The sequence below is a fragment of the Zootoca vivipara genome, chromosome 1 (genome assembly GCF_965207765.1).
Source record: "Zootoca vivipara chromosome 1, rZooViv2.hap1.1, whole genome shotgun sequence".
In the NCBI taxonomy this organism is placed as follows: Eukaryota; Metazoa; Chordata; class Lepidosauria; order Squamata; family Lacertidae; genus Zootoca; species Zootoca vivipara.
This window is the reverse complement of record NC_142582.1, coordinates 68,922,564-68,947,077: the sequence shown is the minus strand read 5'-3', so window position 1 is coordinate 68,947,077 and position 24,514 is coordinate 68,922,564. Positions and strand designations below refer to the sequence as shown.

Below are 24,514 nucleotides of genomic sequence, written 5' to 3'. Positions count from 1 at the left end.
ATGAATGAAAAGCTCTTTTTTATTTTTAAATGTGAGCTACTGTATAAAATAGACATCTTAGGATATTAAAATTTATTTCAATTGAATTAAACATACCATGTAGCTAAAATATCAGTTTCTTATAAAAGGAACAGGAGGAAATAATATATTGCTTATAAAATAACCTTAAATGTTGCCTTGATATTGTGGCTCTGATATAAACTAGGGCTTGAAGGAACAATTAAAATCCATGTTACAGGGGCTTTCCTGTTTCCCCTGTTGAGTTGGGAAATTTTTTGAATGTACTATTAATAATCTCTATTCAATGTGTTGCACATTCTCAGGCTCACAGAATAAATCTGACATGGAACTCTTTTTGGTAGTTTGCAACTCCAGGAACTTTTGGTCAGGGCCACCGCTTAATTCAAGTTTTGTGTGCATGTGTGCACTGATTCATTATGGATCATTTGTGAGCAGGAACAGAAGAACGGTGGATCTTTCCAACTGAAACATAGCCCCTGCACTAAAATCCCACTACAGGGAAACATGTGTGAACACGTATAAGGGTAAATAGAGGGTGCTGCTGTACGGTATGCCGGATGCGCTTCAGAATATCAGAGCTACCACGGAGATTCATGGCTTTGTATGTGCCCTCCTAGACGAGTCTCTTTCCCCTCTTCCAAATGGATAAGCGAATCAAAACTGGGTTGTAAGGAGTCTATTCTATTCAGCCCATAGTACAAAATTATGTAGAGATCCACCAGGATCCTGCATTAGTATTAACTGCAAACCAGAGGTAGCCTATGCAGAGCTCTCCCATCATTCAGCCCCAGGTGGCATGGCCAATGCTCGGAGATGAGGAGGGATGCAGTGCGACAACATCTGGGTGTCCCCCAAACTGGCTTCTTCTGCTGTAAGCTCAGTGATTTAAACCAAGGACAGCTTGGAGGCGGAAAAAAACACTTCTAGAGAAAACAGTGACCTGGCAGCAATCAGGCAAGCAGCAAGTTTGAAAATCATACCTCTACTTTTTCTACTACTTGCTTCCCGAACGAGCAGACTTTGGTGGAACAGGTGATTGTCATGTTTTCTGAGCTCTCATACTGACTAGTTACGCCATAGAATGCTCCTGTATCATCTTGGATGTTGCAGTTTAAGTCCGCCTGCAGGAAAAAAACAATAGATGCTTCCTCACTACCGACATTATTGCAAAAAAGAAAGTATTTATTATGAATGCCATTGGGGGGGGGAATCCCCATCAAAAGCAGACTTAAGAGCACAAAAAGTGCAAATTACAATGATATTTCCTGCAGCTGCAAAAGAGTTGCCAGTACATTTTGCACAGCAGCTTTGCAAGATGGGACTGGGATGCAGATAACACACCTGCAGCCCCAGGCAAATTTCAAGGGAGTGCCCTGAAACAATTCTCATTGCCAAGGACAACAGCTGCGCTATTTCTCTTAGGCTTGGGTTCTGTGCTTCCAAATTGTAAAAGATTTTTACAGCCCAAGTACTAACCCAAGGAATTAAAAATATAAAGATACTGTACAGCAGTTCCACTGAAAGAATAAGGATTTCTTGGCTTAGACCCTGAAGATCAGCCTGGAATTGGATTTGGATAGCTAACCCAGCCACAGTTAAATAACCGAGGTCCATAAAAATAGCCCATCACTACAACCTGAAACGATTAGCGACATATATTCTCCAGCCCCATATTTGGCTGGAAATAAGATCTTCAAGTGGAGGATGAATGCTTCTGTAATGCATGTCTGAATGGTGCCTTTGCATAATGATATTAAAAAGCAGATGCAAAAATTATTCCCTGTGACTAAAATTTGCAGCAGAAGGAGCGGCTCCACCTCCATTGTCCAGCCCGGTCACTGAGATCCAGCCCTGAGGGCCTTCTGGCAGTTTCCTCACTGCGAAAAGTGAAGCTATTGGGAACCAGGCATAGGGCCTTCTTGGTAGTGACGCCCTCCTTGTGGAACACCCATCAGATAACTATATAATGTTTAGAAGACATCTGAAGGCTGTATAGGGAACCTTTTAAGGTTTAAGGTTTTCCCATGTTTTTATATAGTGGTACCTCGGGTTACAAACACATCAGGTTACAAACGCTTCAGGTTACAAACTCCGCTAACCCAGAAATAGTACCTCAGGTTAAGAACTTTGCTTCAGGATGAGAACAGAAATTGTGCTCCAGCGGCGCGGCAGCAGCGGGAGGCCCCATTAGAGAACAGTTTCAGGTTAAGAACGGACCTCCGGAACGAATTAAGTTCTTAACCAGAGGTACCATTGTATGTTGGAAGCCGCCCAGAGAGGCTGGGGCAACCCAGTCAGATGGGCAGTGTACAAATAATAAATTATTATAAATTGTTATTATTACTGTCTGTTGATTCCAGTATATAATGCATTCATCTATCAATATACTATAACTTCTCGGCATGGAGCGCTGTAAGTTTTGCATATCAAGACCCTTAACTATTGGACACGATGCATCAAAAAGGCCCCCACAACATGCGCCAAAACTGAGCTGGCTGCAGGCAAGAAAAACACTTCACATGGGTAAGTGTTCTCGGTCTTCGGGGAAACGAGGAGGCAGCCTGCATGTGTCACAATAGTCTTGCCTAAATAGAGTCCTCAAAACAACAGAAAAGCAGCAAATGCAGAAAGATTACAAAGCCCCTTTCCACAAAAAGAGGGGGCTTCCCAAGGGAGCAGCATAATTAAAACACAAATATTCAGTAGTTAAAATTGAACACGGAGGGGTCACTTGTTAAAACAGCACAGAGGCTTCAATTACACTGGAAATGCCGTGAGGCGTCAGTCATATGAGCGTATTAGACTTCTCCCCCTCCTTCTCAATGAACAGTGCTCAAAGAGCAGAGATTCCAAATTGTGAAGCAATTCACACACACGCACACACACAACTGCATCATCTGGATCTTTGGCACACTTTGTTGCCAGTTGTGTGCTGCAGCTTTGGAATTGCTTCCAGGTCTGCCACATGGCTGGGCTTTTGATGACCAGGCCAAGCTACTCCACTTCCCAGCTGCTCTCTGATTCATTCAGGGGAACCAGCACACTTGCACCAAGTTGCAGGCGGGGCAGGCGATGGCTTGTGAAGAGCTTTGCACGAGTGCCATGAAGCTTGCCGTGCAGCAACGGTCCTCTCTGAGGCAACAGAGGGGGCGAAAGCAGCAGGAGTGGTTTCTTCCATCTCAGATTTGTTTCAAATGTGTCTGAAACGCTGGCTAAAGATGGTCTGTCCACACAGCTGACCTCATCTCTCTATGGCAACTCGCTTGCCAAGTCTCATTCCATTATGCAATAAAAATCACATCTAAGGAAGGGGGGGGGCATTACAATAGCTTTTTTGTGAATGAAGGAGACAAAGAATCAACATGCCTCTAAAGACGGCAGCAGACACACATGAGGGACGTGGGAGGAGACCATGTGGCCGAGCTCTTTCTGAACATTAACCACACTGAATTCATTATTTGTTAACAGTGCCTGACAAAGGAACAGCATTATATTTTTCAGGTCACAGCTATTTTACATGATAAGAATAGGAACAAACCTAACTACCCAACCCATATTACTTTGCCACTAATTATGGCATATATTTACATCTATAAAATGAGAGAGATTTTTGGACATGATTTAATGCCCTTTTATTGTGCAGATTCCTTTATTTCCATTCCACATTTGAATTTCAAAAATGCTTTGGACTTCAAAGCATCTTTTTTTTAAAGTGCACTAATTACAATACACATTATTTTCTAGAACTGCTTGTTTGCATTGCAGATTTCTAAAATGATAGGTATTCATTAAAATGTCCTCATTAATATCACCCACACTTCTTAGAATGAGAGTTTTGCTCTCCATTCTGCAATGGTGTTCAGACACACAAATAGGTTTTCATTATAAAGCAACAGCACAATTCTAAACATGTTTCTTCAGCAAACAAGGCTCATTGTCTTCATTGGGACTTACTCACAGGTTGACGTGTGAATGCGTATATAAAAGTAATCAATCCTTTCAAAAGGAGGTTATGCCCTGGACTGCGCCAGCACAGAGTATGCACTTATAAAACATCTCAATCTTTCATTCCACCTGATATGAAACCATCCATAATATCTTATGCTAACAGGTTTAGTTAGAAAGCTGTGCCAAGATGCCGCACAAATAAAGAGTACACAAAATATGAGAATTATAGTTAACGATACATTTGTTGATATAAATATTGAGCCTGGCACAAGACAGATGGGGCCAAAGCTGGGAAATACTCTGTAGTGGGGTTCAGATGTACATATCTCAGATTAAAAGGCCAAGATATAAACAAGACTTCTGCCCACAGGGTCACAACTATCAAAGGACACCTCATGAAAAATGGTATGGTAGATGGAGACATGCCTATTCGACACTTGCAGCAAATTGTGTACATGGTTGTGTACAGAGCTACAGGATTATAGCCACCTTCTCCAGCTGCTTTCTTGAGTTTGATGTAATATATAAACAGGGCATAGGTATGTCTATATGTCCAATCCTTTCCTTCAAATCTGGAGTGAGAGGCAAGTGGTTGCTTGTATCAGAGTTTAGGGCTGTCGGAGAAAATGGGAGCGGAAGTTTTCCGATGTTCATTTATTCATTTCATGTCCAGGCCATAAATCAACCCAGTAAATACAACTGGTATTCACTGTTGGCTTCTTACTGCGAACTACATTTAATTGATTACATGTCCCCATCCCAATTTGCATTGAATTTCCTTCACATTGAAATGAATGGGCTGGAACAAGGTACTGCGACGTAATTTACATAAATTGTGTAAGTTCCACTACAGTAGATGGTGAGAAGAACAACACTTTTTGGTGGAAGTTGAACTGCAGCAGAACAGCAGCGCTGCTGCATGGAACAAACAGAGGAAAGAAGGGGAAACGATGTCGTCTTGCATATTTTTCTGGGTTACAAACTTTACTACATGTTGCACTTAGCTTTGCCTCTTCAGATCTCAGAAGGCTCACTCTCTACTGGCAAGGAACATTGGAGAGGCTTGAAGCACTTGGTGGCAGCTAATATTCCCTGCTTTCCGCTCTCAACCACCGGGAAAAATTAGGAGAGGGAGAGAACTAATGGAAAAAGCCCAGACAGCAGTTCCTCCACCCCTGTAATTATGACTCAGCACAGAGAAAGGCACAAAATGAAGAACTATTTAAAGCCCCTTCACTTTAGAGGCTATAGGAAGGGACCCTTCATAGTTCTGAACAGCAAGAATGGGGTTCCTTTTCACATGGTAATTATAGCATATGGAATGGCTCTAGGATGTTAAGGCAAATGTATACCATGGGAGAAGAGTCTGGGCAGACAGAGGTAAACTGTGTCGCTTCACCATAACTTCAAGGTCCTAGAATCATAGAATCATAGAGTTGGAAGAGACCACAAGGGCCATGCAGTCCAACCCCCTGCCAAGCAGGAAACACCATCAAAGCATTATTGACATATGCCTGTCAAGCCTCTGCTTAAAGACCTCCAAAGAAGGAGACTCCACTACACTCCTTGGCAGCATATTCCACTGTCAAACAGCTCTTACTGTCAGGAAGTTCTTCCTAATGTTTAGGTGGAATCTTCTTTCTTGTCCTAACTTGCTGCATGTGTCAATAGTCCTTTATGACCATCCATTATCTGTTGTTGGATCTTTGGTGGGAGCTCTTGAAAATCTCACGTCTGGCAAATGTATATTAATGAGGCTTTTTTAAAAAAAGTTCACTTTCCTCCCTTAGAAATGTTATCTTCCAGGGCAGTGAGGCACAGCATGCAGCCTACTGACATGCAGGGTTGACGCAGCCCTCAGTTTGACTTTACAAAAAGCACTGGCTACACAACAGTCATTAATAGCAGCATTTTTGTGACACCAGGGATTCTTACATACAGGGATGTCTTGATGGTGCCGTCAGCATTGCTAACCTGTTCCACTAGATGGCAGGTGACAGTTTGCAAATTGCTTCAATACCAGTTGTAGAGTGAGCATAATGTCGACAAGCAGTAAAGGAAGCCTGCTCTTGGTAAACTGGATCCGTTTTAAATATGTTGTGCTAACATGATAAAATTACCTGTAAATTACTCATGCCTTTGCAGGGCTGGCAAGATTGAAAACCTGTCGCGCTACAGTTCTGAATAAATATTCTGCCTTGGTTTTTGAATAAGATTTCGGCATTACTTAAAAAAATTAACTAGATTTCTCAGTGGCTGATCGGAACCATGGCACTACTACGACAAGAGTTATCTGTTTTGCTGTAAGAACTGTCAGGATTGAAAATAAATTTATTAAATCAAGCGGGCGTTCAAAATTAGTGGCAACACTGAATACTTCAAATAGTTTTGATTGTGACGACTGGTTAAAGTACTGAGACACTGGATTGGTATAATACTATTTTGACACACTGCTGAACTGTTTTATTGAAGCAATGTTAAGTTTTAACTTTGTTTTCATTTTACTTTTATTCTACTGTGTTCAACACCTGAGGTTCCTATGGGTTGAAGGTTGATCTAAAAGTATAAATGAATGGGAGCATAGGTTTGAAAATCTGGTGGGATAACTGCTGACCTTTGCCATTACAGTGGTACCTCAACTTAATTCGTTCTGGAGGTCCATTCTTAAACTGAAACTGTTCTTAACCTGAGGTAACGCTTTAGTTAATGGGGCCTCCTGCTGCCACTGCACAATTTCTGTTCTCATCCTGAAGCAAAGTTCTTAACCCGAGGTACTATTTCTGGGTTAGCAGAGTCTGTAACCTGAAGCATCTGTAACCACTGTATTGAAATTGTATCTGGTAAGAAATAGCTTTAAGACAACCCCGACTGGCTGAGATCAAAGGCAGTTCTTTGTAGCTATCATGGGCTAATAACCGTTGATGGGCTAAACCTCCATGCATTTGTCTAATTTTATTTTATAGCCATCTTAGTTAGGGCCCCTCAGCACAACTTGGGGCAGAAAAAATAAATTAATTTTATGCTGTGTGAATATCTTTCCCCCCTGTCTGTTCTGAATCAAATGCTGCCAATTCTATTGGATGACCCCAAGTTCTAGCGTTTTGAGAGAAAAGCGTCCCTCCACCCACTTTTCCTATGCCACCCAAGAAAGCACATTAGAACATAAGAAGAGCATGGCTGGATCTGTCCCATCCAGTCCAGCATCTTGTTCTCACAGCGGCCATCCAGATGCCTATAGGAAACCAGCAAGCGGGACCTGAGCACCGCAACACTCGCCCCCCTTCTGTGATCTCTAGAAAATGGTATTCAGAAGCATGCTGCCTTCAAGAACGGATGTAGAACATAGTCATCAAGGTTAGCAGCCACTGATAGCCCTGCCCTCCATGAATTTGCGTACTCTTTTAAAACCATCCAAGGCTATCACTGCCTCCTGAATTCCATAGTTTAACTATGTGCTTTCTTTTGTGTCTCTGCCATCGTTCAATATTCAGCTCCAAAGGATGTCCCCAAGTTCTAGTACAGGCCTAGGCAAACTCAGCCCTCCAGATGTTTTGGGACTACAGTTCCCATCATCCCTAGCTAACAGGACCAGTGGTCAGGGATGATGGGAGTTGTAATCCCAAAACATCTGGAGGGCCGAGTTTGCCTTTGCCTGTTCTAGTGTGATGTGAGAGGAAGGGGAGCTTTTCTCTATCTGCCTTCTTCATACCATGAAAAAGATAGTAGAACATTTAGGAAAACAACAACAGCAGAGTATGTTGAATATCTCACCCAAAATTTTACGAGGAAGAAGGCATTCTGAGGTCCTTTTCCAAACAGCTCCTTCAAGCCGCCCTTCTTTTCAGGGAATTTGTCATAAATCTGGCGAATGTCTACCGATTCCAGCAACGGATCGCTGTAAGAATGGTTGGCATGCCCAATGTGCACAAAGAGGTGTTTGTTATACTGCGAAGTAAGGAAATAAGAAGCGTTATTACTGATATCGTAAGAACTTTGCATTTCTAATGCAAATAGCATTTCTTTGCATTTTTCGGGGCTTTACGCTCTTTCTGTTTGCACAATACCTAGAGGAAAGATGTTCCATGTAATAAATAAACGTGCATGCTGAAATCAGAAGAAAAAAATAGGTGGTTCGGTGTCCTGAAATGAAATGCAGTGCAAATAATCAATAATGAAACTTGGTGTGAGGGAATCCGCCCATGCCTGTTCTAAATCCCAAATTTTTGTGCAGAAAAATGAAGATTAAAAACAGAATGGATGAACTACAGGTGAACAGCAGAAGTGGCACAGGCTTTAGGAACATTGGCCACCTCTGGACTGAGACAGCAGAGTCTGACTTCTGCCTGCCTCGGCAGCTTGATAGGCTGGAGGCAAAGTCACAGCTCAGCTGAAAAGAAGCACAGCAGGAAAATTCTTCACAAACTTGCTTTGAAGGTGATGAAGTTAAGTCTGATTTCTGTACAACAGCTGCTAAGAAAAACAGGAGGTAGACAAGAGTTAGCCATTTTTAATTGGAAATAAAACTGAAATGCCTGGACACTGATTTGTGAAGTCTCTCTTCAAAAGCCTGTATTCATTTATATTCTATCTTTCTTCCATGGCGCACAAGGCAACGTACATGGAGGCATGACCAGTTTAGTTTCCGTTATATCATGTGCCCCCAGACTAGATCATGGAACCCTCACTATATAAGGAATTGTTCCATTGACTTGACAGGCTTTATTTGTCTTTAGTGTATGACTATAGATGAATATCAAATATAGTTGACAGGATGGAAAGTTTGTAAATTATTAGATTAACCCTTTTCATGACGGTGGCATAGAGGTTCCAGGTTGCACCTCTGTTTTGCAGAGAATTTAAGGGGGGTGGAGGCTCTTGTATTTTTGACATGTTGTGCATTTGTCAAAAAGCATGGCCACTGGTGAGATGAATAATAAGTAGCTGATTAGGTCTTATTGTCCCTAATGAAGGGATCGCCAATGGTTGCACCTGCGGAGGCCTTCCCTAGTTGCTGAATTTAGGCTTGAAAAAAGAATTAAGTTGTAGCCAATAGAATATTTCTGTGCAACATCTGAATCCGAAGAGGGCTTGCAGGCCCTGAACTGGTGGCCTGGGCTTGGTGGTAAGCTGGATGAGAGCCGATAAACTGACTCTGAATCCTGGCCATCATGGCATTGTGGGTGGGTGATTCCAGAGTCTGGTCAATTGCCTGCTTTGGAAGGGTCATATACTCCTCGCGAAGGAGCAGATTCATAGTCTAGAGCAGGCATCCCCAAACTTTGGCCCTCCAGATGTTTTGGACTACAATTCCCATCTTCCCTGACCAGGAGTGCTTTTTACCAACCATGGTTGGCAAAACAGTTACAGCTGTCTCTGGACCGGAAGAGCCTAATTACTGTCGTCCATGCACTGGTAACCTACAGATTGGATTACTGCAAAGCGCTCTATGTGGTGCTGCCCTGGAAGATGCAGCTGGTGCAGACTGGGATGGAATACAGTGGTACCTCGGTTTAAGTACACAATTGGTTCCGGAAGTCTGTACTTAACCTGAAGCGTACTTAACCTGAAGCGAACTTTCCCATTGAAAGTAATGGAAAGTGAGTTAATCTGTTCCAGACGGGTCTGCGGAGTACTCAACCTGAAGCGTACTTAACCCGAAGTATGAGTGTAATTGGTGCTGGAAGTCCGTACTTAACCTGAAGCGTTCATAAACTGAAGCGAAATTTCCCATTGAAAGTAATGGAAAGTGGATTAATCCGTTCCAGACGGGTCCGCGGAGTATTTAAACTGAAAGTACTCAAACTGAAGCGTACTTAAACCGAGGTATGACTGTACCTCCATCATATTGCTGAAAGAACTTGCCTGGCTGCTAGTTAGCTATCAAAGAGTGTACAAAGAGCTATGCAGTTTGTGATCTGGATACCTAAAATAAAGTCTCATCCCCTACACACACAGCTGATCACTGTGTTCTGCTGGAGAGGCCATCCTGAAGATGCCATCCATAGTGTGGGGGGTGCTGTGGCCCCGGGCAGAGATTTTTGAGGGGGGACGCAGGTGGTGCCCCCATGCAGGCGCCCCCAGCATGGCACAGTCCAGTGTTCCTCTCCCAGCATCGAAGGAAAGGGCATCCAACATTCGAGACTCAAATAAACCAGTGCAGTGTTGTAGCTTTAAACCTTACACATACTTGCTTGAGGAAGGCCTGCTGCCCTTCCTTGACTTCCTCTCAATAATTTGAAGTGAAACCATTTGCAGCGCAAAGAGCTTTCCTGCTTTGCCTGTGTCTTGGAAAACGCAGCTCTTGTGTCAAACCCTCACCACTTTTGGGGGGAAGAGGAGGAGGTAGGGCACAGAACGGCACTGATGTAACAAGCAGGTCTGTATAAGAGGGCTCTTTTTAAGAACTGTACATTTTGACGGAAGCTGCCACAGTGCAGAAGTGGCTAGTTAAAAAAACACAAAGCAAAAAACAGGCAGTCTGAGTTTGAAGGGGGAAATGTAGCTTTTACATAGCTGCCACGGCTGCCTCCGTAGTGGCGCCTCTCGAGTAAGCCTAATGTGCGAGGAGAGTGCAACAGCCTTGCCGCTTGGGGTTGGTATCACTCCAGCAGTGGCGGGGGCTGGGCCGTTTCTCCTCAGCCCCTCACGCTGCCCTTGTGGTGGGCACATGTGGGCACCCGCCCTGGGCGGCATGGAGACCCGCTCTGCCACTGACCCATTCTGCACAGTGTCTTTCATGTGGTGGCACCTACTTACTGAAACCTCCTCAAATTATATATTAGGCAAGCACTTTCCCTATTGTCTTTTTGAAACCTGCGGAGGATGTTTCTCTTTCAGCAAACCTTCTAAATGGAGATCTTTATTCCAACTGGCAACTGCATTGGCTTAGAATTGGATTTATGTCCATGCTGCTGTTGTATTTTAACTGGTGTGTGTGTGTGTGTGTGTGTGTGTGTGTGTGTGTGTGTGTGTGTGTGAAATACACAGTAATAACTTGTGCTTGACTGTGGCTAGTGTGTGCGTTGTCTACAACATTTCTTTGGTTTGCAAACACACCCGTAGGCAACCCAATGTCTTGCTTGTGGACTTGCCATAGGCATCTGGTTGAGCACTGAAGGAACAGAATGCTGAACAAGATGGTCCTTTGGTCTGATCCAACAGGGCCCTTGTTACATCCTTAGGAATCTGTCTACCAGTTAACTACTTAAAATAACCTCACATGATAAAAGGTAAACATATTGGTAAGGTAAACAGAGAAAACATATTGTGGTAATCTGTACCTGCAGCCAGCACTGTCATATTTCAGTAGGTTCCCTTCCAAGTCAGGATTTAACACTATATCAGATCTAAATTCAATTCGTTCAATTATGAGCTAGCCCCAAAGCTTTTCAATCAATTAGGAAGTTTTTTGTCCAAACTCCCCTTTCATAATAACCTGAATCGCGTTACCTCCAAATACAAGTGGAAAAACCTATCCAGTCTTTCCTTGCAGACCAAGGGTTAGCAACAGCCAAAAAGGGTGTTTCTTCTTTAAGGAGTAGAGTTCATAAACAAATGAATGGAGGGAGTGAATGCATGAATGAGCAAACACATGAATGAATGAATAAATGAATGAATGAATGAATGCTTATGAGTAAAAGCCTTTGAAAGGGCAGGCTTAACTTGCATACCGATCAGTTACACAAGAATTACAAGTAAAATAAAAAAATTCCTTCAGTAGCACCTTAAAGACCAACTAAGTTTTTATTTTGGTATGAGCTTTCGTGTGCATGCACACTTCTTCAGATACAAGAATTACAGTAATTACCGTCCTATTCTGTAACAATAAGTAATTACCATACAGCATCTGCACAATTGCTAGCTTTACCATCTTGCTGGAGATGCCAACTACAAAAGCAACAAGCTTGTTATCCTCTTTAAAACTCACGTCTAAAACTATGTATGTAAAAGTTTTTATGTATACACCAAACTGTACCTCTGTAACACCACAATTTACTTCTTCGTATCTGAAGAAGTGTGCATGCACACGAAAGCTCATACCAAAATATAAACTTAGTTGGTCTTTAAGGTGCTACTGAAGGATTTTTTTTATTTTACCACAATTTAAATTAGGCTTCAAATTGCTCTCCTAAAACCATCTATATTGAAATAGTTGTAGGGATGATTACTGGACTTCTTAACAATACCTTAGACCTCTGAAGTGAAGAATGTGGGAAATGGTATAATGTTGCACCATCAAGCTGGTCAGAAGTTGGAACAATCACAAATTAGGGATATTGCCTAAATAATTCTTACAGCTTCCTTCTGAAAATCACCTTGATTTCTAGTACTCATTAGGAGCTTTTACTTTTGACTTGTCATTGCAGAATATTCTCTAGGTGGAGCCGGTAACAACATTCATGCAATGCTTTAGAGTGTACAAAGTATTTCACACACATTATCACAGCAGAAGCTGCAACCTTCCAAAGGTTCAGGGCTGCCGCTGAGATTGAGGGGGCCCAGGGCTATGCAATGTCAGCGCGTTGTGATTGCATGCTGACATCATTCGTGTGTGTGACACAAGCACATCCCATGGCATGCATGTGCAGCCACCATGGAACTTGGGAGAACCCAGCCCTTTCATTGGAAATATTGGGGGGTCCTATCCCCCCATGGTACCTATGCAACAGTTTGACTTCACCCCCAAAGGGACAGTCATCCATTGTCTCCTGAAACAGACAGATGCTAACCAACCAACATTATCGCAGGAATCTTTCCTGCAATCCCGTGAAGTAGGTCTGTCTTATTTACTACATTTATATCTTACTTTCCTTCCATGAAAATTAAGACAGCATACATAGGATGAGCTTAGCTTCAAAGCAAGATTGCTGCATTCTGTATCTTCAACCATAATGAATCCGATCTCTGTATTGTATATAGTTTGCTGAGAATGTGAGATATAAACCCAGAAGTCCATCCTGGCTCATAGTGTATGCTCTTAGTAACCTCACCAACTCTGAATGTACTTCCCTTCTGCTTTATTTAATAAGATTTTCTATGAAGGTCAATTCAGGGAGTGGGGGGGAAAGTTCTCAAAAACTCATGTTTCATTTTTGTGGGCACAGAATTCCTTATACACAGTGCAGACCTACACACGAGTACTGCAAGTCCTGTATGTAGAGTTTAGTGGGGCAATGGAGAAAGAGAGTGAAAGTCACAAAATGATTGTGTTGTTAAACTTCTGATTTAGAAACCTAAGAGACACATTGCAAAAGACAGTGCGCTTTTCAAACCCAAAGCAAAGTTAAAGGCAGCTGTGGAGCTACTACAGTTGTTTGCAGATCTTGCCAAAAGTACCAGATGCTGCTGCAGCAACAGCAAAAATTCCAACATGTTTCAGAGGGACAGATGGTATGGCATCATCTCACAATATTCGAAGGACATAAATGTTTATTTTGACATTGCATGTGTGATTATTTTCTCCTTATGTTACTGTAATTCCTACACTAAACAGAATGATGACTAATCCCTTCAGTCACGGCATGTTTCTAATGAACGACAATGACAACGTAGTAGGCATTAAATGAATAGGTTTTGGGGGTTTTATTAAAAAGAGAACTCATGTTGGTTTAGAGACAACTGTACACCACTTATGAAATCACTCACATTTAAAAGAATGCAGTCTTAATCTCCTCCGCACCCTGGAGAAGAGGAGCATGGAGGCTCTGAATGGGCAAAGCAGCAGAAATAAGCAGGGAGCAGACTTCTCAACTTGCATGCTGATCAGTGACAGATGGTGAGTGAGGGTCAAAGCCCTTCACAAAAGGCTGTGTCATAAAGGGGCAACAGAGGGGAGAGGAAAAGCCAGTCCAGGCTACCCCTTTCCACCCTGTCCATCCCATTCTGACTGCTGCAGATCCCACTTCCTGGCCTCTCTCCCTCCTCTCAATGCAGTGAAGAGCTCAGGCCCATTTCTCTTACTTCCGACAGAGAACCTTCTGGCACATGGATGGCTGAATGCCGCAGCCAGACAAGTGGAGGACCTCTTCAGTGTGGTGGGCTGTAGCCTGGAGCATTGATGTATACTCGGGGGGGGGGGCATGACTCCCTTCGTCCTTACTTTTCCAGGATTGCACTTGAAAGCTTCAGTAACAATACCTCTTACAACTCAGTTTTCAGTAGAAACTCAGAAAATACAACAAATACCTTTCATTTACATCATTATCCTTTCTGTCTGTTATATGCTAGGTTTGCAGAGAGTCATTTCTAAGGAGAAAATTGCCCACCCCAGTACTTAAGGGTTCAGGACTGAGATTCCTTTAACATTTTGATGTTATGGCCCTTGTGCTTGTTTTTAAGAAAGAAGTTTTAAAAAAGAACTTGAGAACATACATTCGCGGACTGTTTCACCCGTACTATCTAAAGTAACCTTTGTAGCCTCGAGATGGCTGCCTCTTACTGAACTCTCTCATATTTGAAGAATGCTGCCTGTAAGGCCATGAAAAATGGCTCTTGTCAAATAATACCAGGAGAAGAAGAAATTATAATCCATTTAGGAATTCAAAGGGACCAAGACAAATTGCTGGTGTCAGGGGATGCTAACATACAAGCTGTGGCAAAACAAAGACAAATCACCTGCATTTGTTTTACTTGCTAACATACAATTAAGCATATCATAATGGTGTGTTGTTTTATTTAAAACTGCCATCCCATTCAAAACTCAACAAGCAGGGAGGAAAACTTCAAACAGTGTGAGTGTTTCATTATATATATATACCGGTACTGTATATATGTTGAAGGATCCTGATGTGCTTCAGTTTGAACCCTCTTGTGCAAGGGAAGTCAATAAAAACAGCAACAAGAACTACCCTGTCACCGCAACATAAGTGCTAAGCCACCTCGCTGTTTTCTAGCAAGAAACCTTATGACAAAATGTAAGGTATGTATGCTGTTCCAATTGTATTTCAGCTGCATTTTATTGCTAGTCCAAATGTATTTCTGAGATTCTGTGTGTCTCTGAAAGGGCAAACGGAGAGCAATTGGGATGGAGGCTGTGGTGCAGGGGTTTTTTAACCCTTTCTTTCCATGCTGTCAATCCAATCCCAGTCATACATACAAGTCCACTGGAATTGGAAGAGGGATTCAGACTGAGCAAAAGCTGCAGGGAAGAGAGTTAAAAGCACCACTCTGATAAGGCCATGCCCCCAGTCCAGATTATTTCCCACCTCCAAGTCTGCATTAACCCTTTTCCAAAAAGAAGAGGCTGGTGGCCAGATTGCGGTTTTCCTGCAACCTTCTCCCATTTGGTTTTAGGAGACTGTTGAAGGCCCAATCAAACTAGCAGGACCATGTGCTGTATGTTGTGACCTGTCCTTCTGGTAAGCCACAGCAATGCCAGGGACTGGATGTCAAGTCAGCACCGCTGCCCTCACCGATCCTTATGGCTCTTAGGACTCCACATAACATTTTCCTCTTTAGAAAATGAAAATATGGAAACAAGGTCTTCTAACGACCTGCTGAAGCAGAACCAGCAGAGGGAGCTAAAACTGCAAACTTTATTCATGGTGCAATCTTGTACATGCTTGCTCAAAAGTAGGTTGCACTGAGTTCCAAAGGACTTGTTCCCACATTAGTTTCCACATCAGTTCACTGCCTTTATTCCAAAGTAGTAGCTGCTGTATCAAATGCATCTTGGCAACAATGGAAAATCTGCACTAACCTTACACTCTAATCTTAAAGCACGTTAACGTTAGCAAAGGACAACCCCGCTTTGCTCTCTCTAAATTTCTGGCTAATATGTCAGGCACATAATTCTGGAGAAAGGAATGGCTATAATCCTGATGCTTTGATGAGAACCCATTAAGTTCACCGTCCCTGTTCCTTGTCCGTAACATTATCAGTATCCTCTACACTACAGTGACTAGCAGAGCCGCTACAGGACATGAGGCCCAGCCCTACGTGGGAGATACAGTGGTGCCTCGCTAGACGAATTTAATTTGTTCTGTGAGTCAATTCGTTTTGCGAAAAATTCGTCTAGCGAATCCCATAGGAATGCATTGGGGGGGGGGAATTTGCCCATAGGAACACATTAATTGAATTTCAATGCATTCCTATGGGAAACCGCGATTCGCTAGACAATTTTTTTTACAAAACGAATTCGCCTAGCGAGGCAACCTCCGCTCGAAAAATCTCTCCGTTAAGCGAAAAATTCGTCTTACAGGGCATTCGTCTAGCGAGGCACCACTGTACTAGGAATTGAACCTGATACCTTCAGCATACAAGGCAGATGCTCTGCCACTGAGCTGTGGCTGTGAGCAGCAGTCCCCCATATGGAACAAGGATGTGAATGACCCATGCCTGATCATGTGGGGGTGGGCAGCTTCTCCAGCTTCATGGATCAGGTAAGAGCACCATTAGATTTGGCTCAATGAAATCATCTCTGGACATATACTTGAAAGGGACCCCTAGGGTCATCTATTCCAACGCATAGTCCCCCACCCAGTTTGAAACCATACTAGATCCTGTTTAGCTTTGCAAACATGCTTACCGTTTTATTGCTGCGCCACTAGGAGGAGGGTACCAATTGTTAAGTGTGTGGGTTGGTCATGAATGACCTACACCTCTAAACCAGGTACCCCTACACCTCTAAACCAGGTATGGTGAACCTTTGGCCTTCCAAATGCTACTGAAGTAAAGCTCCCTTCATTCCCATCCCTGGCAATGTTTCCTGGGGCTGATGGGAGTTGTAGTTCAGCAATTGGAGAGCCAGATGTTTGACATAGCTGCTCTAAACCCTCCAGCTGGCATGCAATCTCTTATAAATCTCTTTTCAGTGACATGAAAAAGGAAACAAACACTGCTCGCTGTAGAAAGGGGGAATCTTTCTCCTCTACCCTTGGCCTTGTATTTCAGCTGGTGAACAACGGTGAAACTTCTCCTCTGCTTCACAAACCACCCCCAGCCTACGTTTTCCTTACGTGGCTTTTTGGCCATATCACCGCAACTGCGGACAGCAAGAACTCAGTAAATTCCATGTTCAAGAGAATGCTGAGACCCGATTAGGATGTGATGATCAGGTAAAACCAAGTCACCCTCCTATTTCAGCCAATCAAGTACATCTATACAGCTGGACAGGCTTGCGCTTTCAGGTGTGAAATGCAAGACCTGAATCAAAAGCCTTTTCAGCACGTAGACAATCAGTGTAAACATCTGTCTCCAAAAGGCTCTGTTTCAATAGTTGTATGTTGTCTTCTAAGGGGAAAGTCATGCCTACATTGAAAGCTGAACTCCCTTCAACATGTTGAACAGCAGCATTGAAAAAGCAATCATACTGTGCATCTTAATTTCTGTACTGTTGTTCTATTTTCCACTCACAGCCTTATTGTTATGAAGAGTGCTCTGATGTAAGGTTGCCACGGTATGTCTCTGATCATTATTGTAGGAAAACACTTTCTTGATAATGACTACTTGCAAGGATACATGCATTCAATGGTTTCCAGAAAAGAGTTATAGAAAGTGTAAGATGAGGCTCCACTCTACAGACTATTGTATTTTGCAAGCTATTTGAGGCAAAGAAAGGTTTCATTTCCCAGGTTTTTCTTAAGTGCATCCACTTCTCATAAAGAAATAAAATCTGCATAAAGCAGCAGGTTTAACATGCTCCCCTTGCAAAATGAAACCAAGATGACAATTGACACTGAGGGGCACCATGAACCATCCCTGTTGATCACACAAACAGAACATGGTGATTTAGAAGTTTCCATGCTACAGGCAGATGTTTGCATTGCATTAGTGAAAAGATGTGAGACAAAACTGCAAGAGTAAAGAGGCACAATTGACTGCTATAAAGGATATTTACAGGGTAATACTTACAGAATCTGGATCTCTTTGTTGTTCAAGAAAAGCTGAAAATTCCACCAATCTGAGTTTAGTTGTTCCAATAGATCGACCTTGCCAAGCAGGAACTGAGGGGGCTGGAGCTGATGCAGGTTCAAACCCTGAAGTATAAATGATCAGCAACGTCTTTACTAGTTTAAAATTACAATTGCATTGTATTATTGATTATTGTGGATGAAGAAAACTTGGTATAACTGTTAAAATTCAACTACTTTTAAGCTCGTTCTCAATTGCTTGGAAATATGGTTATTTTACATTCATAACATTTGTGTTTTACTTGTTAAAATTATATTACTGTTTTCCCCCTCAAGTATTACATTCTCCTTTGTAAACAAAAGGGAAGCCCATCCAATATATTGTATTTGATGTATCAGAACTGTGCAATTCCTTCTATAATACAGTATTTACTCGAATCTAAGGCTCACCTTTTTGGCCAAATTACATTGCGAAAATTAAGGTGGGTATTAGATTCGATGGCACATTTACATTTGCCAGCAAATACTTTATTTGTTTCTTTCAAGGATCTGAAAATTGAGGTGTGCGTTAAATTTGATGGCGCATTAGACTCAAGTAAATACGGTAATTTGACAACACTTTACAAGAGAACATTAAAATAATCACAGAAACCTCAGTAAAATAAGTATAAATGACGTAGTCCAAGACTGATGCAACTCTGAAAGATATGCCATTCATTACTGGGAATGTTTGTATACATAAGAGCCAAGGAGACCAATCTTCATGAAGTCAATAATCATTTTAAGATAAAGTCAATTAAATGATTTTATATTCCCTTAGTTTATTGCATATGAGGCCAAAGGGTATGGTTTTAGATTTTAAAAAGACAAAGAAATGTGCCATTTCTTCACATATGTTCCTACAGTGAGAAATTTGGAATAGGTAATAACACTATGGGTCTAAAAGCAGAGGTGGATTAGATGATTTGCATGCATATTCCATCATCTCTGCATAGATAAATATTGCATACACAAACTCACAAATATTCATCTGAGGTAGATGACCAGTGAGACTACTAAACTCCCTTGTGTAGATGTAATTAAAGGCTGCAACCTGTGCCAGCCACTAAATTCAGAGTGGGTCCAAAAAAATCTAAACGATAAACGATAAATCTGTAATTGTTACCTGAAATGGGAGTTGCGACTGTTGGCTGTATAGGGTAGGCTTGCTGGACAAATGGCTTTATGCTGAAATAAACCATTGGACAATGAAGTCAGATATTAACTGAAGTATTTAATAACCGTAACAACAAAGCACATTTTGTTTCTAGTAAAGACTAGAAAGTGTAAACCTCCTTTTAGAGCAGTATTTCTTAGTCTGAATTAATGGTCTAAAGCAGGCTTCCTCAACCTCGGCCCTCCAGATGCTTTTGGCCTACAACTCCCATGATCCCTAGCTAGCAGGACCAGTGGTCAGGGATGATGGGAATTGTGGTCTCAAAGCATCTGGAGTGCCGAGGTTGAGGAAACCTGTCTAAAGCTAGTCCATCCTGGGATGAGTGTAGCGTAGTGATTAAAGAGCTGCAGTCCTGAGGAACCAAGACAGATTTAAAATGGAGGAATCCTCTCTCCTTGCTCAGCAACTTCAGATTGGCACCTCAATGTGTATGAGCCAGTGGCCCACCTTAGGGCCGCCAAATCCATTCCCTGCCCCTGGGCCCCTTTTTTTGCTTCATAGCTGCTTGCCACTAATATTTTGGTTCATGGGTCAAATCAAGAAATACACAAAGCTGGGCTGGGGGAGTGTGGAAGCTCTTCCTAGCAACTGGCCTTTGGGATGTTTGGGGCATAACTCTCTGCCATCACCTCCACAAAGAGTGTGATTGGAAGTGGACCTCAAGACTGTGCACATCCATCCTTTTGCCACATTTGTTTATTTAAAGTTTATTAGCTGCTGTTCAGCCAAAGTGCTTGAAGTGGCCAACGAAGAGGTATGTAAATGTACAAAGGAGGTACCATACTGGTCCGAATATAAGCCACACGTTTTCTCCAAATTCTGACAGCAAAAAGTTAAGTGGGGTGTATATTTGTGACCTTCCCTTTCCCCTAACAGTTTCGGATAGGCTTGAGTGCAGCAGGTGTTGCCCCACGGTTCCGGGCTGCTCTTGGGGTGGGGAGGCCGCTGGCAAAGCAGTGCTGCTCCCCCCCCCCGAGAGCAAACCAGGAGTGCAGGGCAACGGTGTGCAGCCCGCTCGCCACTCCTAAGCCTCCCTCGAGCTGCCAGAAAGAAGAGGGGAAGGCAGTGCAGCTCCCCCCTGCCCCGGAAGCAGCCCGGGATTGTCTTTTTTTTCTATTCCCTCCTTCAATTTTAAAGGTGCGGCTTATTTGCGGGTGAGTCTTATATTGGGACCAATACAGTAATTCATTGTTCTACTGAGGCAAACATTCAGTCAGGGCAAGCATTTCGGCTTGCCAGATGGAACAATCCCCCCTCTCCTCACCCCACACACTGTTCCAGGGGGGTTTCTTACACACACATCCCACATTTTTTTCCTGGGGGGGCCGGGGGAAAGAAAGCCCTGTTGTGCAAGTGGAAGTCCTGTGCTGATGGGACTCATTAGTCGAATCTCACCCACAATATGCAGAAGCTAGTGCCTGAGCTGAGGGACAGGTCAGCCTTTGCCAACCTGGTGCCCCTCAGATGTTTAGGAATACAACTCCAGTCAGTGCAGATGTACAGTGGTACTTCGGGTTAAGAAGTTAATTAGTTCTGGAGGTCTGTTCTTAACCTGAAACTGTTCTTAACCTGAGGCACCACTTTAGCTAATGGGGCCTCCCGCTGCTGCTGCGCCGCCACCATGCGATTTCTGTTCTCAGCAAAGTTCTTAACCCGAGGTACTATTTCTGGGTTAGCGGAGTCTGTAACCTGAAGCGTCTGTAACCCGAGGTACCACTGTATAGCACAGTTGTGCTGGCCAGGGCTGATGGGATCTGTAAACCAAAACATTTGGAAGACCATATGCTAGGGTGCCCCAGGCTGTGTAAACACCATACATTAAAAGAACATTCCCTCCCACCAAAGGAACCTGGGAACTGTACATTACCCCTCACAGAATTACAGCTCCCAGTTTTGGGGGGGAGGCAGCAGGTGGGGGAGAGTGCTTTGAAATGCAGTGTGTGCGTGAAGCCTTGGTTATTTGAATGAAGGAACTCCCTTGACCCTTGGGATATTAAACTTGATCCAAGATCAAGGAAGATCCAGCTATCAATGAGGCAGGGGATTTTCCAGGACCAAACCAGATGTAATATTAAAGGGATTCAAGCATTTACCCTACCTGACTTTTGTTATTTAGTTAGCAGCTGGGGTGGGGAGAGGGGGGGGCAGAATAGTACCTGGACCATGATATGTGAGGGATTCACCTAGCCCCAACCCCCCAGGGTTGTGGTCCGAATAGAAACACACCCCTCCCTGAAATCCTAAAATCTGCTCCTAATCTCATTGGATGTAGAGGTAAGGCTGGAACTAATCTCTGTATCCCACAACTGACCCTAATTGAAACAGTCTTTGTTTTAATCCACATTAACAGGCACTGTGGTGACTGGGTAAATGTGCTGGGAAACTACTATCAAGTATAGAAAGCATTCTGGTCGCACATATGCTTCATCTATTTCCCATGCCACCACTGCCACTCTCATTACGTTCTTTAGTTATAGCCTCTGGGATTGAATTCCTCTGGCTAGGTACACGTCATTTTTGGATATACACATGTAGTCAAATAAACACATACCGTACCTACCAATGTGTACTGCAACATATGCATACAAACAAGTGAAAACAGTGGCGCTCAGTCTTGTTTTCCATCACTTACTCTTGTGAAGATCCAGGCTGTCCTGTTTGTATCATCCCTGGCCAAAACTGCATGGGAGCAAAAATAATAATAAAATAAAATAAAAATATTTAAACACACACAACTTTTTTCAGTTGCTCTCTTTCAGGGCACATTTCCTTTATATATTTTTTCACTGAATAATTTCATAAGGGAACAGGGAAGTACATTTTATAGAGAAATTAATTGATCCATCCTTCATTTCCTACCAATCATTGTTCTGAAATGTACTTTTTTTTATTGCAGCCAATTAACTTACTCCAGGTGCTCCAGGAAACGTCGGACGGGGAATTCCTGGCAGGCCCAACTTATTGTGAATCGCTGTTGCAGATACTATTTGAGCTGATGACATAGCGGCCATGTGCTGGAGTGCTTTGTCCTTTGCAGTCTGATCCTTCAACATGACAATTACAGGCATTCATTAATAGACTGGACACAACAAATCTCACTGAGCAAGCACAGCTAGGAAGCACATATGCTAAAATTAATTTTTTTTAAAGGCACAGGAAATGTGCAAAATAAAAGCATACCATGCAGGGGTGGGGAATGTAGCACAAGGGGTAAAATACATTTGGATTTCCTCAGGGTAAAGTTCTCTGCTCCATATTATCATGACTTGGTTTATGTATGAATACAATTCCCTACTGTAAATCGGTAGGAAGTCAGCTAGAATTTAACCCTCGACTGAACTTTATCCCCTTTCCCCTCCCCACAAACCAGAACAGAGTCTGAACCAGCCATCCCCAAACTGCAGCTCTCCAGATGTTTTGGCCTACAACTCCCATGATCCCTTGCTAAGAGGACCAGTGGTCAGGGATGATGGGAACTGTAGTCCAAAACATCTGGAGGGCCAATGTTTGGGGATGCCTGGTCTGAACTATCATTTGAAAGTCTTTGTTGAGCCCAAACAGGAACACAACAGCAGCAACAAAATTAGGTGACTAGTTCATAATAAAGATTTGGCAAATACACTACAGCCCTGATAGGGGTAATGAGTTGAAGGCATCTGAGGCTACTGTCTTGCTGAAGCTAAGCAGGTTGGGCTCTGGTCACTGCCTGCAGGTGAGACTACCTGGGAATTGCATGTAAGCTGCCTTGGGCCCCATGACAGAAGAAAGGTGGGTTATTAATGTAGGAAACAAATGATGTCACTGATTGCAACCAGATGGGAACCTGAGAGCCTGAAACTAACATCTATAAGGATTTTTAGGTATTTCTGGAATCCACCTGGCTTCTCTTTAACAGCCCTCTCTTCAAGAGCTCGGGAGAAGGAAGCCTGTTGCTTTAAAGGCCACACTTCACTCTAAGAGGCTGGAAGAAGAATAAGAAGGCAGTGCAAGGCATGCACTGCACAATATTTCACACATGCTGTAGTGCTAAGCTACTGTTGGTGCCTATTAAAGTTGTGGAAAACTGAACCAGAGGATTTAATCCAGTCAGAGTTAAATACTTTTAAAGCCTATTGCTTTCGGCAGCAGAGATTTAAGCCTGTACTTAAGTCTTCTGTTGAAACCAAGCTTTCCTTAGGTCTGACCGTACCCTTAAGGACTCCACACCCACACCCGGTGAAGTAGGAACCCCAGAAATACTTGGGAAATACTTGATTCCATATATGTTACTACCTATGCTACTAAATGCTAAATAGGTTTATTTTATAACAACACTCAATCTATAAATGATACTGCTCAAAATCAGCGGTGGACTTGCTCTAATGCAGAGTTTCTCCAACTTGGGTCTCTGACTGGTTTTGGACTACACCATCCCTACTAGCAGGACCAGTGGTCAGGGATTATGAGAACTGTAGTCCAAAAATAGCTTGTGATCCAAGTTTGGGAAACTGTGGTCTAAACGTAACCCTGGTTATCCCCAATCCCAATTATCAACATGCCAGGGTCAAGCCAGAACCATGGGCAAGTGCACCATGGTTTAGATCTGAGAGGGTGTGATCTGCAGAGCGGGATCCCTGAAGTAGGTGGCTGGAGCTGGGAGCTGGGAGGTGCTGGAGTCTAAAGTACAGCAGGCACTGCTCTCTTGAGCAAGGAAGGGTAGCTTGCTAAGCTCCTGGCGCTTATGCCGAGTAAGAGACTGAAGAGGGCTCTGAGGCTTGAGAGTACACAGTCCATAGAAGCTCAGGTCCCAGCCTCAAACAATCAAGTTCAGATCCCAGCCCTGAAGAAAATGACTTCTGGGAGTTACCCAGGCAGCAGTTTTATATTTCACCCTGTTCCAAAGGCTCATGCTAAGTAAGCTAGACACAACCCAAACACAATGAAGCCCTAGTAGGAAGGTACTCAAATCCTACACAGGCATGCAATAGCACGTCTAGCCTTAGGTTTGAATACTTGGCTGCACAACTGCACAGGGCCTACATGTCACTTGGTGGCTGCTTGTGAATAACAGAACCAAGCCAACTGCACAAGGAAGTTGCATTTCCCTGGCCTCACTCATATAACTACAACATTCACACACCAAGCTTCCCCACCTCCACCACTACTATATGGGACAGCAGTGTGGGGAGGTGGCTCCTGTGGGTGGCTCTCTGTGAAGCGGCCTGTAAGCCCTGGATTTGGGGTCCCATTGGGTAAGGAGATAGTGGCAAGGCACAGGTGTTTGGGAAACTGTAACATGGACTTCCAGGTCTTCCTAGAGAACCATTCCCTTGTGGCTTCAGCAGAATTCTGCACCACAAGTTCCTCTTGCTTTGAAGAAAAAAATATTTCGGGCAAAAGCTAAACTTTGGGGTATAAGACTGAATGATAAAGGAACACAAGCGCTAAGAGGCAGATTCATTGTTACAAGCAAAATCGCAAGCATGCTAGCCAGGAAAGC

General features: G+C 43.1%; 1 protein-coding gene across 13 annotated transcripts in view; it reads right to left on the bottom strand.

The window, feature by feature from the left end:
- The window catches only part of TEAD1 (TEA domain transcription factor 1), a 171,737-nt gene that overhangs the window by 5,275 nt on the left and 141,948 nt on the right, over window positions 1–24,514 (bottom strand). For all 13 annotated transcript variants that reach the window (XM_060275573.2, XM_035118849.3, XM_060275591.2 and 10 more), the window contains 6 exons: window positions 21,945–22,079; window positions 21,668–21,714; window positions 18,985–19,046; window positions 17,821–17,945; window positions 7,741–7,914; window positions 1,002–1,142 (listed from right to left, as the gene is read on the bottom strand). In XM_060275573.2, coding sequence (XP_060131556.1) covers window positions 1,002–1,142; window positions 7,741–7,914; window positions 17,821–17,945; window positions 18,985–19,046; window positions 21,668–21,714; window positions 21,945–22,079 — 684 coding nt within the window. The remainder of the gene's footprint in view (window positions 1–1,001; window positions 1,143–7,740; window positions 7,915–17,820; window positions 17,946–18,984; window positions 19,047–21,667; window positions 21,715–21,944; window positions 22,080–24,514) is intronic.